Source organism: Anolis sagrei, chromosome 2, assembly GCF_037176765.1.
Source record: "Anolis sagrei isolate rAnoSag1 chromosome 2, rAnoSag1.mat, whole genome shotgun sequence".
Taxonomy (NCBI): domain Eukaryota; kingdom Metazoa; phylum Chordata; class Lepidosauria; order Squamata; family Dactyloidae; genus Anolis; species Anolis sagrei.
This window is the reverse complement of record NC_090022.1, coordinates 152,948,674-152,966,310: the sequence shown is the minus strand read 5'-3', so window position 1 is coordinate 152,966,310 and position 17,637 is coordinate 152,948,674. Positions and strand designations below refer to the sequence as shown.

General features: G+C 40.8%; 1 protein-coding gene across 1 annotated transcript in view; it reads right to left on the bottom strand.

Annotated features, from left to right (window-relative positions):
* Window positions 1-17,637, bottom strand: part of PAX5 (paired box 5) — a 280,289-nt gene that overhangs the window by 43,055 nt on the left and 219,597 nt on the right. The window contains exon 8 of the mRNA XM_060763745.2: window positions 13,897-13,998. Coding sequence (XP_060619728.1) covers window positions 13,897-13,998 — 102 coding nt within the window. The remainder of the gene's footprint in view (window positions 1-13,896; window positions 13,999-17,637) is intronic.

The window sequence follows — 17,637 nt, the reverse complement described above, 5'->3', positions numbered from 1 at the left end:
TATGAGTGATGGTCACTTGTTGGTCTGATAGGTGTATTGTGTCCAATTGGTGTCAATTTGTCCAGTGCTATTTGAGTAATGTTAATCCCACAAACTAACATTACATTTTTATTTATATAGATTAAGACAACTGCAATTATATATATCATGGTGTGCATCTTGATCCCAAGCAGAGCTAAAAACAACACAACTCAATGGTTTGAGGTACAACAATGTAATCAGAGCTGTAAAGATTTCAGATCCTTAAAATTCTCCAAGGCTACTAAATGAAGGAAGCAATGGGAAATTATGACCATATCCTGCTTATTTGGCTTCCAGAGTCATTTGGCGAGACTGTGTTGGAGGCAGAATGTAATATTTATACTTTGGTCTCATCGAGCAAGAACATTCTTATATTCTCAGATGAATACGCTCCATAAGCGACTAGCAGGTCACTTTATGGAGACAATATGCCTTGACCATGAATTTTCTTTTCTTATTCTTAATAGAAAATCTATCTGGAGCAAATGAGAAAGAGGGGGAATACAGCTTGCACAGTTAGTGTTCTGAGCCTGTAAAATGTTGCCTTGCTGGAGAACAATATAAGCGCCAACCACAAGTGTAGAAAAACCATTTGTCACACTATCAGTTTATGAAGCCAGGCTGGGACAGAGGACAGCCGGACTAAAAAGAGCACGTATCTCCTTCCACTCATATCTGTGTAATTCTAAATTCAATAAAGTCATACCAGTGTAAAAGCTAGGTAAGTCTCAAGAAAAATAAAACACCAGTTTCCAGCCCTGTCTCTTCGACTAGAAGTCTGCCATGGCCCCGGCAGCACAAAAAGATAACATCATTTTACTCCTAGGCCTCTTACAAGGTGCTATTTTCTGGGTGCGATTTTCTGACTTAATTTTTGATTTTAAGTTAGCATTAGAACAAATTTGTTTCATTTTCCTTTCTGGAATTATCTGCAGCATATATTTCTTCAAAGCACTAACCAACTCATAGGCTTAAATGGTATCTATTTCTGTGACCATTTTGATCATTTGTGATTTGAATGTGCAACATGGTGTTTTCAATTTCCACTAGGTAGGATTGAAATAAGAACTATATGGATGCTTAGAGTTTCAAAATAGAACATATCTATCCCTGAAAACAACTCTTTCTCTTGATCGCTATTCTCAAGCATGCAGTGTTTCTTCTTTTTTCAAAAAAAGAATACACTCTACACGTGTTTCCATGTAGTCTTTTGAATGCTTTGCCTTTTTGACCCAGAAACTTAAACAAAAGAGCATTAAACAGTGTCTATGGTATTTTAAAAGTGAAACCTGGGTTTGAATTTGATCATTTTCAGTTCCCTTTAGTCGGGTAATTGCACACATAGACTTCGTATAAAGGAAATTCATTTGTTCAGGGTCACTGCATGGTTTTTCATTAAAAACAAATTACCAATGTTCAGAAAGGACATCTGGGTTTCCAGAGTCCCATTAATGGCTATATTTTCAGCATCACTATCCCGAACAGTCTATCCTTTCCTGTCACCCTCCGTTTAGAGCCCCAAGAGGACAATGAGGATGACAGTCAAGTGAAAAGCAAAGCATGAGGGATGAGGCCAAAACCTCAGACCCCGGGGAAAGGAAGAAGGTACAACTCTCTGCGTGTATGTGTGTGTGTTTTGAGCACACACACACACATACACAGAGGGTAAGAGGGGGCATTGTCTGAACTTCTTACATACAAGAAGCAGAACAAATACCTATTGAAATGAAGTAGCTTGAGTATTCAACAACAAGCCTATTCAATATAATTGAATTAAAAAAATCGACCATTTCCACCTCTCCACAAAAGTCAACATGGACACTGAAATACAACACTGCCTGGGCTCTGGGAGTGCAGCTTTTTTCCGAATGAAGCAGAGAGTGTTTGTGGACCGGGACATCTGTAGGGATACCAAGGTGCTTGCTTATAAAGCTATTGTCCTCCCAACCCTGTTATACGCCTGCAAGATGTGGACTGTCTACAGTCATCACATGCAACTCCTGGAACGATTCCACAAGTGCTGCCTCTGGAAAATCCTGCAAATCTCTTGGGAAGATAAGCAGACAAATGTCAGCATGCTGGAAGAAGCAAAGACAACCAGTATTGAAGCGATCGTCCTCCGCCATCAACTACACTTGACCGGCCACATTGTCCGGATGCCCAATCACCATCTCCCAAAGCAGTTGCTCTATTCCGAACTCAAGAAGGGAAAACGGAATGTTGGTGGGCAGGAAAAAAGATTTAAAGACAGGCTCAAAGCCAACCTTTAAAACTCTGGCATAGACACTGACAACTGGGAAGCCCTGGCCCTTGAGCACTCCAGCTGGAGGTCAGCTGTGACCAGCAGTGGTGTAGTATTTGAAGAGGCACGAATGGAGGGCGAAAGAAAGAAATGTGCCAAGAGGAAGGCACGTCAAGCCAACCCCGACCGAGATCGCCTTCCACCAATGCCCTTACTGTGGGAGAAGATGCAGATCAAGAATAGGGCTCTACAGTCACCTACAGATCCACCAGTACACTGATCTCAGAAGACTATCCTACTCAGACAACGAGGGCTCACCTAAGTAAGTAAGTATTCAATATCTGTTACGGGATGCTACAAACCACAGTGCAAGACAAGGAGGAAGTTTAGAAAGTTTTCAAGCTGAAAATACTAGTAAAAAGAAATTATGGTTCTTAGCTAGGATAAGACCTAGAAAGCAAGTTACAAGGAGGGATGAGGACAGAAACCAGAATTTCACATTATACAACCATAGCATAATGATTCCATCTTAATTTTCATAGCAACCTACGATGGAATCCTGAGGTTTGTTAACTAGGATTTTCTGACTGAGAATTCTAAATGCCCAAAGCCGTGACAAAAAGCACCTCATGCACACAATTATACCCTTGGAGCATTTTGGGTAAGGGATACTCAACCTTTCATTACCTTCCCATTTACAAACGTCAACATCTCATCTGTCTTGTGTGATGCTGGCCCTTCCTGGCTCAGTCACACTGCCCACAGGTCCATCCCATAAAACAGAAAGCCACATCTAACTTCAGAGTTAAGATTAAGGTTGCCAGGCTCTCTGTTTTTACCCTGAAGTTCTTCTTTTAGACTCATCCTCTGTTTCCTCAGGCAAACTATTAATCCTCTTGGGAAGACATAATATCTCTGTGTCTTCCAGAAGCATAGAGGAAAGAGGAGAGAAGGCACTTGCTATACAACTGGAGTGCTGGGGCAGCCCCTAGTGGCAAGAGTTGAGCATTTCAAGGGGCTCCTTCTTGCCCCCATAGCAGAACCAGGGTGACATCAAGAAAAAATATATAGAGAAGGTTGGTGCTAATCAATCTTCCATTTCAGTGGGACTTACTTCCAACTAGGTTTGTAAATTCCCACCAGTTTAGGAGCACTAATTGCTATGGATCTGGTGAAGAAGGAGGTTGGAAGGAAAATGTCTTCCAGTGGAAGTTTTTTAGGCTTAAGGAAAACCATCTAATATGTGTTTTCCTAGAGGTAAGCTCCAATAACCTATCCCTAGGAAAGTGCATAGGGTTGCATTATCTGAGGGCGCTTCCACACATAGCTAAAATTTGCACGGAAATGGGTTAAAATAACTGGATTCTGCACAGGTTCTAGTCTCCACCCCCAACCCAAATCTGGGTTTTCCTGGGGGGGGGGGGGTAACATGCCATCCCGAGTCAAATTGGAATGGCATAAAGCCACCCCGGAGCCCCATTTGGGTTCCTAAATGTACTGCAGAGGCTTGCCAGCTGCTCGTTCCTTTCCCTACAGTCCGCCTGGAGCAAAAAAAAAAATGATGCTTCAGGAGGGGGGAAATCCCCCCCAACCCCTCCTGATGTCCCATTTTCTTGTGCCACGAGGATCGTAGGGAGAGGACTGCACTGTGGGCAAACCACTCTGGTAAGTTTTGAGACCCAAATGTGAGGCTGGAGAGGAGGAGGTGGATGCTATCCTGCTCCTCCAGGCTTTTTGGAGACTGAAGACGCAGCATGGCTGTGGGGACTGACCACATAGGCCCAGGACCTCAACAAGGTCAGTCCACCAAGGCCTGTCATCTCAACAAACCCAGGCCTTTCAGTAAGGTGTTTAATTAATGCAGAGTAAACTGAAAACACGGTTTACTCCACATTAATTTGCTTTTACAAAAGGTGTTACTTGGATGCCTCTAGTAAAAGTGAGACAGGCCCGAGTTTTGGAAGGGTCCTGAGTCTTAGCTGCTTCTGGGGTCCTATTTGCAACAAGGGAAGCCTGTTACTTCCTTCTCGGATTAAGATGTCTACCACACTGCTATCACCATTCTAGCTGACCCGAGATCTAATCAAATCTAGTTTCTGTTTCCCAAACACTGCTTGGAAAATGAAAGTGTTGCAGTGCAAAATGTGACATATTGGGTTTGGAAGAACACTGGAAAATTGGGTTGTTGTAGGTTTTTCGGGTTGTATGGCCATGTTCTAGAAGTATTCTCTCCTGACATTTCTCCTGCATCTGTGGCAAGCATCCTCAGAGGTTGTGAGGTTTGTTGGAAACTTGAAAATTGGGTTTATTTATTTGTGGAAGGTCCAGGGTGGGAGAAAGAACTCTTGTCTGTTGGAGCTAGGTGTGAATGTTTCAAGTGGCCACCTTTCCCGCTTGTTGGGCTCTCCTCCCCTGCCCCTGTGAATTATGATCAGTTATGGGGCACAAACTGGTGTTCTCCCTCCGGGACCCTCAATAAGCCTTCAAAAGAAATTAAATTTCCCACAGCAGAGTCCCACAACCACAGGTTGAATGACTCTTACAGACAGCGGCTTCCCTGTCCTTATTATTGCCTCTACTACACACTCTATGTTTTAAAGACAACTCATCCCATCTATGTATTCTGATTGAACTACTAGCATAACTGATGTGCAGAAGCAAATCTATTCCTTTGTTCTTTATGGTTCATTGAATTAATCTCTTTGACCATTCTTGCCTTCTGTGTTCACAGTAAAAGACAAAAAGCATACAAAATGTGGAACATTTCTGTGGGACATATTCAGTGATTCCATAAAAAATGCATCCTCAAACCTTGTTAACCTATAATAGAACTCATGCTTTTACATATCCATCCATGAAATGGTTTGACAGATTCAGTGTCAAAACAGGAATCACAGAGAATAGAATACCTCGACTGAAAGTGACATGAAGATTAACTAAGCATATTCCGGCCTCTAAGGAAGCATCATCCACAAATTAACCCAGATACATACCCCACAGTAATGTAACCATGGTGCAGATATACCCAAATGATACTATGTATTGAGAAAAGCAGAGCAGCAATCAACCAATGCTACATAGGTTGCATACCAGTGCAAAAATTAAAAGACCAGTTCACATTTAGAGACCGCACTACTGGGGCTGCATTCTTGTAACTTACTAGCCATCCCCTGCCATGTGTTGCTGTGGCCCAGTCTGTGTATATGTGTTTTGTGGGTATATACATGTGTTTGTGTGTGTGTGTGTATATTTGTGTATATGTGTATATATGTGTGTCTGTGTATATATATGTGTGTATACGTGTGTATATATTTGTGTATTTCTGTGTTTATATGTGTATATGTATATTGTGTATGTGTGTGCACTTGGGTATATGCAAATATGTGTGTGTATATATATGTTTATGTATGTGTATGTGTATATGTGTGTAGGTGTATATTTATGTGTGTGTATATATGGGTATGCTTGTGTATATATGTGTGTATGTCTGTATGTATGTGTGCATGTGTATGTGTATATGAATGAATGTGTATATTTATATATGTTTTATTTTGGGGGGTTTAAAAGTCTGTTTTGCTTGTTTTTTCTGCGTTTTTAGGGGTGATGGACACTTGTTGGACTATTAGGCGTATCGTGTAAAAAAATTCATGTCAATCCATCCAGTGGTTTCTGAGTTATGTTTCTCCCACAAATGAACATTACATTTAGATAGATAGATAGATAGATAGATAGATAGATAGATAGATAGATAGATATTATTTTCCAATAACATATACATGAATGAACCGTGCAGGTTGCACAAACATATGGTTCTTTTTCCAAGCCAGTGTTTCTTTATGTACCCAATTCTCATCATGCTCCCCGTACCCACCCACACATACACTACACAATGGGGGACGCCTGGCTCGAGAGCAGTACATGTGAAAAAGATCCTCATGGACAACAAGTTAAACATGAGCCAACAGTGTCATGCAAAGGCAAAAAAAAAAAAAAACAATGGGATTTTGGCCTGCATCAATAGGAGTATGGCGATCCAGGGAAGTCATGCTACCCTCTATCCTGCCTTGGTCAAACCACATCTGGAATACTGTGTCCAGTTCTGGGCACCACAATTGAAGGGAGATGTTGACAAGCTGGAATGTGTCCAGAGGAGGGCGACTAAAATGATCAAGGGTCTGGAGAACAAGCCCTGTGAGGAGCGGCTTAAAGAGCTGGGCATGTTTAGCCTGCAGAAGAGAAGCCTGAGAGGAAATATGATGAAGGCCATGTATAAATATGTGAGGGGAAGTCATAGAGAGGAGGGAGCAAGTGTGTTTTCTGCTGCCCTGGAGACTAGGATGCGGAAAATGGCTTCAAACTACTGGAAAGGAGATTCCACCTGAAAATTAGGAAGAACTTTCTAACTGTGATGAGAGCTGTTCAGCAGTGGAACTCTGTTGACATTAAAAGAAAACCATTATAAACTCTCTGCCCCAGAGTGTGGTGGAGGCTCCTTTTTTGGAGGGTATCAAACAGAGACTGGATGGCCATCTGTTGGGGGTGCTTTGAATGAGATGTTCCTGCTTCTTGGCAGGGGGTTAGACTGGATGGCTTACAAAGTCTCTTCCAACTCTATGATTCTGTGATTCTATGATTCTCTGTCAAAGAATAGGTGCACCATGATACTTCAACCCAAGAGTCTATAGCATTGAGCCATGGCAGTTAAAGTGGTATCAAACTACATTGTTTTTACAGCATAGAGGCAGCCCTAGCCTCTTTCAGCTATTGCACATCTAGTTCCAGGGCAGATGAATCCAGTTCTGTGTTGACAAACCCAAATCCTACTTTAAAGTTATCTTTTATCATGCATTATGACTCCCGAGAGGAAAAATGCTAAATAAACTATGTCAGTATCTGCATCTGCCTCTTATAGTATCTCTCAGAAGAAGGTTGCAGTGTAGGTAAGATAAAACAAATAGATTATTAAAAAAAGCTTATTTTTCACCTTGCAAGTCTTCATTCTATAATAACCAATTATAGACATAACTCATATCTAATTAGTAATTGATTTATCATAACCACTCTTTTTGCATATGCTCTGAAAATTATTACAGGAGATCGGCATGTCAGGAATCGAGTCTCCAAGAATTGTTGAAATGAATTCTCCTTGTATAAATGTCAGGACAGAATAATTCAGTCATATCAGAGTACAAACACTGATGTGTGTGTAATAAAGCTGATCTGTCAGCTGTTTCGGAGCCAAATCATAAAAGACTGCATGCATTCATAAGAGGCTTCTGAAACTGGCCCTCCAAATGATAAGCGACAAGAGAAGATCGAGAAGTTATTTTGGATGCTAGTTAGCAACGCCTAGACTAAATGAGCAAGAGAGCTTAACAAGAATTGCAGATAACCTTCACCTTTCTAGACCAGAAGGTTGTTATTAAAGGAAGTACTGAAGGAACAGGAAGCTTAATCTTTGCATGTTTTTAAAAGCAAAGTCTGTTACATGTGGAAATGAAACCAGTAGGGCCTGGTTTGCTAAAATGAAATCATGGTTCATCTTACTCTTGAAAATTATCAGTGTGATAATTTTAACTATAAATTATTACTTATAGGCAGCACACTCTCTAAAATTGCTATGTCAGCAACTATAAGAATATATAAAGAGAGGAAAATGAAAGTAAAGCCCTTTGACATAACTGGTGCCAGTTCTGTTTGCATTGTGACTAACCCCAAGAAAACCAGACAACACTTCAAACACTTATTTTCCTGAATAACTCCTAAGGATGACAATAATAATAATAATAATAATAATAATAATGGATAAGCTGACACAATATGAGGATTTAAAGATCAAACTGCAAAGACTGGCACAAGCCAGTCAAGGTGGTCCCAGTGGGGATCGGCACATTGGGTGCAGTGCCTAAAGACCTTGGCCTGCACTTAAACACAATCGGCGCTGACAAAATTACCATCTGCCAACTGCAGAAGGCCACCTTACTGGGATCTGCATGCATTATTCACTGATACATTTATTTATTTATTTAAAGCATTTATATTCCACCCTTCTCACTCTGAGCAACATATAAACAGCAAACATTCAATGCCGAAACATATTAGATCATACACATACATCACACAGTCCTAGACACTTGGGAAGTGTCCAGCGTGTGATCCAGTGCAACAGCCACTAGAGTGATCTTGTCTGCTGTGGACTCAACTTGTTGTGTTTCAAACTATTATTATTATTATTATTATTATTATTATTATTATTTAATATTTATATCCCGCCCTTTCTCCCCTTGGGGACTCAGGCGGCTTACAACAGAAAAAAAACAATATACATAGTATCAATTACAGTTACAATCCAAAAGGTAAAAACAAAGCAAACAGATCAAAAGGACAAAACACTGAACATTGAGAAAATAATCCAAATAAAACATATTAATTATAGCTCATAACATCACCCATACAAGTATAAAACATTGTCACAATTAAAACATAAAGTGCCACTAAAGCATCATAGAATCTGCTCTTATTATGCAATAATTGAAGGACCTAAAATTGTTGAAGTTTTATCCTGGTGTTTATACTTTTAGTCTGATATTCAAATTGTTTTGTAGCTGGTGTGTATACGACGGTTTTAACTTTAATTTTAATTGTTTGCTATGTTCATTGCTTATTTTATTTTGATTTGATGTTTTTAGTGTTGAATTTTATTTGGTATGGATTATACCAATGCCATCACATGAAACGACACCCTTTCTTTTACATGGGTAGCATGGGTGAAAAGAATAAATGGACTGAAATCAGACATTAATAGTCAGAACCTTAAAAAGATCATATTCAAAGGTGTACAAAGACAAAGTGGCAATAAACTCCTGAACTGGAATTAACTGCCAAACATACTGCTCTATTTTGGACTACTACTGCATAATATCTCAAGGCAAAGAAAAGTCTGAATTGAGAAGAATCCCACATGCATTTATCCACAAAAAAGGAGAGGTTTTCAGAAGAGTAAGAAAAAAAATGCTTAATTTCAAAAATATTTAGGAAACAAAAAAACAAAAGTGGAGAGAGGGTAAAATTTAAAAACATCCCATTGCAGATGTTTTCCAGAGGAAAGAATTAAAGCAACACAGTTAGACATAATGAATTGGTCCGCAGAATTACTTTTTGAAAGGAATGTAACAAGGGAGACTAACATTTCTTGTTCCAATGTAATGAGTAATTTTTCTAGTTGCTTTATACATTTACCCATATTTCATCACATAATAGCCTCACTTTTGTCTCTTTTTTGTTTAAAATCCAGGAGTGAGGTTGTGATTATTACAGAAGGGACATTTTTTGCCACTGCCCTGTAGCTGACTAGCCACCCATCCCATCTGTGCACATGCTGGTAATAACTGTGGGGACTTTCTCAGCAGATGGTGGCCAAGGGAAGCCCTATACTTCTCATGCCCTCACCCACCCATGTACCTGCCCTCGGAGCTATAGGAGCTTCCCTTGGTGCACAGGCAGGGGGTGCGACTATTATGCAAGGATCATAAATTGTGCAAAGAATCATAAAATACCAAGACCGGGACCCCCAAAGGTGAGGTGCGACTATTATGAGATGGCGACTTATGTGATGAAATGTGGTATAATAATAATAATAATAATAATACAGTTTATTTATATTCCACTTTATCTCCCCAGAGGAACTCAGAGTAGATTATAAAACACATATGAGGCAAACATTCAATGCCTTTTTACATGAACAATGACATACAACACAGAGATAAGGTAAAGGCCTTCTTTTCCCATCTCTGGCATCTGGAGGCATTGCTCAACTTCATGGGGAGGTGCTGTTGTTCTATTTTAGATGCCAAAGGAGCCTGCTGTCCATAGACATCTCTGATCTTTTTGACGACACGTCTGCATGTCTGCATGGAGCCCCCTTTTACCTTCCTTCCGAGGTGGTACCTATTGATTTACTTGCATTTCATGCTTTCGAACTGCTAGGTTGGCAGAAACTAGGACTGACAGTCGAGAGCTTAACCTAACTCGTGGTTTCAAACTGTTGACCCTCCAGTCAGCAGCCTTTCAGGCACCTAGTGGCTTTAACCGCTGTGCTGCCGTGGTATTTAGAGGCACTGAGGTTGGTTTTTTCCAACCTTTATGTTATTCTTTCTTAATCAATCCACAGAGTTTAGAGTGAATCAATGTAATAACATGCTACCAGGAGTAAGTAGGATGGAAGAAAGGGAAGAGATCCAGTTGATTCTGGGCAGATCTTAACTGCAAACATTCTGAGATGCCATACTTTCAGGATCGCCTTCCCCATCTTTGTACTTTCCAGATACATGGGATTTCTCAACATCAGACTGGCGCTGACAACATTCACTCCATTAAATACCTCTTTTGATGGGACCAGCAATATTGGGCAAGACTGTCAACCAAAGTAATACAGTGTACTCTGTTTCCATTTTTCCATCCTATCTATTTTAAAACATTTAACAGTAATGACTGACATAATGATTAATGTTACTAATTAACACAACAAAAATTAGTATTATGTTATTGGTAACATGATTTTTTAAAACTCCTCATCCAGTGTTAGCATAAACAGATTAGATTTTCAACCTCATTAATGGTTAGTCAAATCAGTTAAGGCTTTTCATCTAGCATTCCTCTTTCTCACACAAATATGTTTCCTAAACTGAGTGGCTGAAACCTTGCACAGGGGAACAAGTACATTGCTACATCTTATTGCAGGGCTCCACATGTAAGTGGCCAACTACAAAGCCCTGTTTTGCTTTTTGACAACTTAATAGTAATTTACCATGCTAGAGGAATAAAAATGTAAAACCAAGGGAGAATTGCAAAGAGAGTTTACAGCATCTTTCAGAAAAGTAATTGTTGTCCAAAGTAAAAAAAAAAATCAGTCAACAAGGAGAATGTGCAGGGAAAGGTGTTAAATTATTTCCCATTTGCTAGAGTTTTGTATAATAATTGTGAGAAGGCACCCCAAGAGCAGTGGTTCCCAACCTTTTTTTTGACCAGGAACCACTTCAACCAGGGAACACTTGACATGGGGTCACTCTGACCAGGGGCCACTTTGACCAGGGATGACTCGCCAACATTAGTACCAAAAGGGTTAAAATCAGTTTTTGGTCAACTTTAGATTCTGTTTGATTATTTGGATACTGATTCAGAAAATTGCATTGGATAGACCACATCAGCTCTAGTTTCTGATACAGAATATATGCCATCCAGTAGTTGCCATCACACTACACTGGCAATGAAGATCCGCATAGTTAAAGCAATGGTATTCCCCATGGTCACCTATGGATGTGAGAGCTGGACCTTAGGGAAGGCTGACCGAAAGAAGATAGATGCTTTTGAACTGTGGTGTTGGAGGAAAGTTCTGAGAGTGCCTTGGACCACCAGAAGATCCAACCAGTCCATACTTCAGGAAATAAAGCCCGACTGCTCATTGGAGGGAAGGACAGTAGAGACAAAGATGAAGAACTTTGGCCACATCATGAGAAGAAAGGAAAGCTTAGAGAAGACAATAATGCTGGGGAAAATGGAAGGAAATAGGAAGAGGGGCCAACCAAGGGCAAGATGGATGGATGGTATCTTTGAAGTGACTGGCTTGACCTTGAAGGAGCTGGGGGTAGTGACGGCCAACAGGGAGCTCTGGCGTGGGCTGGTCCAAGAGGTTACAAAGAGTCGGAAATGACTAAACGAATGAACGACAACAACAAAGTCACCATCGGCTCACCCACAGAAAACTGTATTTAAAAATCTAGAGCTGATGTGGTCTATCCAATGCAATTTTCTAGATCAACACCCCAAATAACCACAGGAACAGGCCTAAAAACGAAAAAACAAGGTGCCACATGGAACTAGTCTGCTCAGGGGTGGAGGGAGGAGGAGGAGGAGAAGCAGCAGTCAGGAGGCTTGTAGTCACCCCTTTTGTGAGCAGTCAGCCTCTCCTTTCCCAACATCCCCGTTGTCTTGGCACTATAAAAGGGTTTCACGAGACCAGTCACTCTTGTTGCAACAATGTAGTAATGGTGAGGCTGTGGACCATATTTTAGTTCTTGGAGACCACTGGTGGTCTATGGACCAAAGGTTGGGAACCACTGCCGAAGAGGGACAGGAAACAGTGCCATTTAAATTGAAGTATCACTTCAAAGATCTCTGCTAGATTGCCACTTCACACATATACTTGGATTGCACAAAATTAAGTGGCAATCTAGCAGAGATCTTTGGGGTTTTTTTTCAGATTTTATTTCTAATTTAGGAACAAATAGACTAATTGATTTTTTTATGATGTTGAGAAATATGAATGTGAGGATTAATCAATATGGTAATTGAATTGTCAATCACATATTAACAAAAATATGGTAGTAAGAGAGATAAAATGGATGAATTCACATGGCTGACTGGTGATATTACTTTTGTTTATACAGAAGGCAAACCTCCCTGCCAGAATACTCAGAAAAAGCAAGGTGGAGTTAGACAGTCAAGAAATAAACATGCTAAAATCTGTTTCTCACTAATCCACTTGTACAGATTTCCACTGCTTCTGAAAGTAGAATACCTCTTCCACATTGCATTAGTCTCCCTTCGTGATCAATTACATTCTTCCTAAATATAAAATATAACTGCCATTCTAAATAAGAGATAACAATTAATCATGACTTAACCACAAAGTATGTAATATGTGCCCAGTTCCAAGTCATAGAATCATAGAATCATAGAATCAAAGTGTTGGAAGAGACCTCATGGGCCATCCAGTCCAACCCCCTGCCAAGAAGCAAGAAGTCTGCATATATATTATTAAGTTCCAATAAAACAAGGCAAGAGTCTTTTTTAAAAGATGTTTAAAACTTTCTCATTTCTCTCCAACTTCAGAAAAGTGTGAAGCCCTGCTCCTGTCAAAGGGTGCTTCCAATGACACATCCAACTTGAGAAGCTGTTACTTCACAAAAACGGCTCTGGAAATGCTTGACTTCTTTTAACGAAGATATGATAAAGACCAAAGGTGAACATCAAGGAACATTAGGTATTTCACTAGAGACATTAATGACTAAGATCTCATGTGTGAAAAGCATTGGATGAGATCATTCGCAGACACCCATATTAAGCAGCGTAATTTCAAAGTATGAGATTCTTCAGGCACAATTGGGAGAAATGCTTATAGCTAAGTTAATTAAAATGATTCACATGACAAAAATGCAGAGAAGCGAGGTAACTCTGAGATTAACCTTATGTACATTATATCATGTGTATCCAAAAGCTATGCAGCAAGGCTAGACACTTCTTTCCCTATGTATTTCGGCTGAATAAATTATCTTGCTATCCATACTCCATAATTCCAATGCAGCCAAGAAAGAGGAATTAGGAGGTCCCACACTAACTTCAAATAGGCCTCAGTTTGCTTTTACTGCAGTGTTTCAGGATACTTGAGTGAAATTGGAAAGACAAAGAGAAATGCAATAGTTTGATTTGCCTGTTTTACATCTCTTCTTTTTTAAAATTCTGTCTCTGCTGCTGGCATGAAAAGGGAGCATAAAGGAACTATATGGCTTTGCTGCTAAGACTGCTGCTGTTTGCTTTTCTCGCCTTTTCTTTCTTTTTTTTCTATGAAAACTCACCAGGCACCATCCCTGTCAGCGTTGGAGCAGAATAGCTGCCCTGTCCAGCAGGGGGGACGTGCGGAGGGTATCCAGGGAGGGTTGTGCTTGCCAAATCACGACCTGAAGAATCAAACCAACAAATCACCATGTGAGCATTCACAACAACAAGACATGTTTTTACATTTCCCTTAACACTCAGAACACAGACCATGCATTTGTCATAACTGTACTGCGAATACCAAAGTGGGAAGTTTTCCCCCCAGCCTTCGCTTTGGCAGGATTTCCATTTCTTTATCAGCTGCCACAAAGTAAGAGACAGAGCAATGGCAAAAGGCACTGCAAACAGTTTAGCATCAAGCTGGTTTTGAACTCAACTTTCCCCCCTGCTTATTCTCAAGTTTCCTTGCAAGTCTGACTAGTTGAACCAATTGAAGTTCAAAATAAGGATTTTTTTTTTGTAGGGAGTGATTGGAAGAGTGCTTTTTTTAACCCACACCCAGGAAGATGGAGGAATTGCATTCTGTTGGAGATTTTAGATTTCATCTGAAGAGATACAGCATCTCTAAGTCTGTTACATTCTACATACATTTTTAATATGCAAAATTGACTATCCAAACAATCATCTGTCTTGCATTTGTCTTAGTTTCATTTTTCAAATAAGTCTAAGGACCTCATCACATGAGGCTTGGGCATGTCCAAAATGGAGCCCGCCAAAGCCCATCACATGATGCAGAGCTACTTCCAGCAAGGCTCCATCTTGAAAGCATTCTTTCTAGGACGGAGCCCTGAGAACATGGATAGCTATCCATGTTCTCATTAGGTAAGCTGGGAACAGGGCAGGGGTAAGTCAGGCGGTTATGCTTTCCCCAGTGTGCTGGGAAAGGCAGCAATGTGGGCAATATAGGACATGGGACAATGGTTTCCCCTGCTTCCCCATGGTTGCCCATGATGCCCCGCCCCACCTTGAGGACATCAATGTGATGAGGTCCTAAGTGTTGCTCAAAACAAATCTCTCACCTCACATGGCCATGTGGTTTTCTGACTCTAGGAATTGTGAAATACCCTTGTTTCTGCACTGATAAACTTATCCAGTGGACACAGAACATTCCCACAATGCACTGGTATTCTCATTGAGGTCAGAAAAAAGTCCAGGTGGAGGAACTCAATCAGATTTTTTTTAAAAAAATGTTTGGATAAAGATTAAAATTAATTTTAAGCTACTTCATGGTATAGCTAGATTTCTGCTAAAACAAAATAGAAAAGCTGGACCTGAATAGAAAAGCTGGACCTCACAGGGATGAGGAAGCAAGCTTGTTTTCTGCTTCCCTGGAGACTAGGACACGGAACAATGGCTTCAAAGAAAGGAGAATCCATCTGAACATTAGGAAGAACTTCCTGACTGTGAGAGCTGTTCAGCAGTGGAACTCTCTGCCCTGGAGTGTGGTGGAGGCTCCTTCTTTGGAGGCTTTTAAACAGAAGCTGGGTGGCCATCTCTCAGGGGTGCTTTGAATGCAATATTCCTGCTTCTTGGCAGGGGGTTGGACTGGATGGCCCATGAGGTTTCTTCCAACTCTATGATTCTATGATTCTATGAATGCAAAATTTAGGTTAACCTAGCTATGGAGTGCTACTGGTTTGTAGACAACTCAATGCCTAATTCTAGAAGGACTGTTTATTGGTGTTCTATTCAAGAGAAAACTATAGTTCATCACTGAGGGTGCATCTACATGTACACTGAAATTTGGAGCTGGGCCAGAGTATTTCAACTCTTGAGCTGCTCTGGATTCCATTGTGCTGTTCATACATGCTACCGCTACCACCACCACCACCACCACCCCCGGCCGAGATATCAACAACCAGGGGGAAAGGGGGTTGATACTTCTTTCATGCAGGCATCTTTGCTCATGTCAACAAATGTGTTTGGCAACAGACATGAGCCTTCTGGAGCTTCATGACCAGCTGCTTCAGAGACACAGATGACAAAGTTCCAATCTGTCCCCTTTTCCCTGTGCTGTGGAGTGCAGGGAAAGGGAGATGGCAATGCCAGGCCATGTTGACAGTGGACTGGTTTGAGCTAAAGCCAGTCCAGTTGTTCACACCAACCTTCAACTGCAGGAATGCTTCAGAGCTTCATCCAAAGTTCAGAGCATTCCCTGATTTCTCCTAATGTTGGGTAAAACCATGTTAACCAGTTACAGTTCCTGGCTGGTCAAAACCAGGTTATAGGGCAAATACAGACAATATCATGTGTCTGTAAGAATCTGAGAATCTGTACCATGATTACTGATAAATTCAGCTGAGTACACTCAGGCTTCCACTCATTTAAAAAATGTCACAAGCTCATTATGGAGCAGGCTCTTGAAGACCATTAATTCACAATTATATGAGCTAATACTTAAATAGTAGTCAATTTTGCAACTTTTGTACCTTTTAAAAGACACTTTTGTACCTTTGAAAAGAGAAATGTGGCCTCAACAATTTATATTCCCCAGACTTGTGATAAAATTACCTATTTTCTTGACTCTTGGCATTCCAATTTAAGGGATTAAAATGCATTCTAACTGGCATGTGTTACCAGCAGTGCAAGAATTTCCATATGTTATCTTTAATCAGTGAAAGATTTTCAAAGATAGAAAACTAACAACCTGAACAATTCTGGTGGATTTAAACATGACCAAGAACCTTTAATAGTGAGCCAGAGAATTCTTTACACAGATATATTTGTACAAAATTCTGCATGAATTTATATTCAGGCATAAATATACAGACAAGGATAAAATACAGTTGTCTCTCTACATTTGAGGATTAAATGTTCATGGATTTGATTATTCATAGATTAATTGCCACTGTCTCCATTTTTGCCCATTGATGTTTTTAATAGGAACTTTGGTAAAACCAGCCTGAGCCATATTCATTTTTTAAAAATCATGTCAGAAGCAAGTTGCTTTTGGTGTGAGAGAATTTATCATCTGCAAGGACGTTGCCCAGGGGATGCCCAGATGTGTTACCATCCTGTGGGAGGCTTCTCTCATGACCCCACATGAGAAGCTGGGGCTGACAGATGAGAGCTCACCCCGTCTCGCAGATTCAAACCACCAACCGTCAGGTCAGCAGTTCAGCCAGCACAACTGTTTAACCCATTGTGCTACCGCAGCTCCTAGCTATGTTCAATGAAATGAGGCTTGCCTAGCGGTTAAATCTTTAGACATTGGCAGGGTCCAACTGTGCATACATGCCTTTTCTCATTCACTCAGGTAGAAGGAAGGGATGGGATGGGATGGGATGGGATGGGATGGGATGGGATGGGATGGGATGGGATGGGACGGGGGGAGCAGGAGGAGGGAGAACAAGTGGTATGTGGGTGTCTGGGGTGGATGAAGGGAGTGGAACTGGGTAGAAGGGGTTGGAGGACCTGCAATGGTTTGAAATAGCCATTGCTGTGAGATCAGCTGCCATAGTCCTTTCAGTTCCCCCTGCTCTTCTCCCACCATTGTGGATCACTTTGTTCTCCCCTCCTCTCTGCCCCTTCCTGATCCCTCTGCCTCCATCCATTTCTGCTCCAGACTGTCCCCAGATTTAGTGGCCAGTATAGATGGGTCTTTGGTCTGTAGTCAGTACAGTCCGAGACAACAGCTTGGCTTTTATTAAACAAAGAAATGATTGCAGTTTATACACAGTTTCATTGGGGGGAAAGGTCAGGTACTATAGTTTAATGTGTGTGTGTGTGCTAACAGCTATGAGAACAAGGTATGCCAAGCA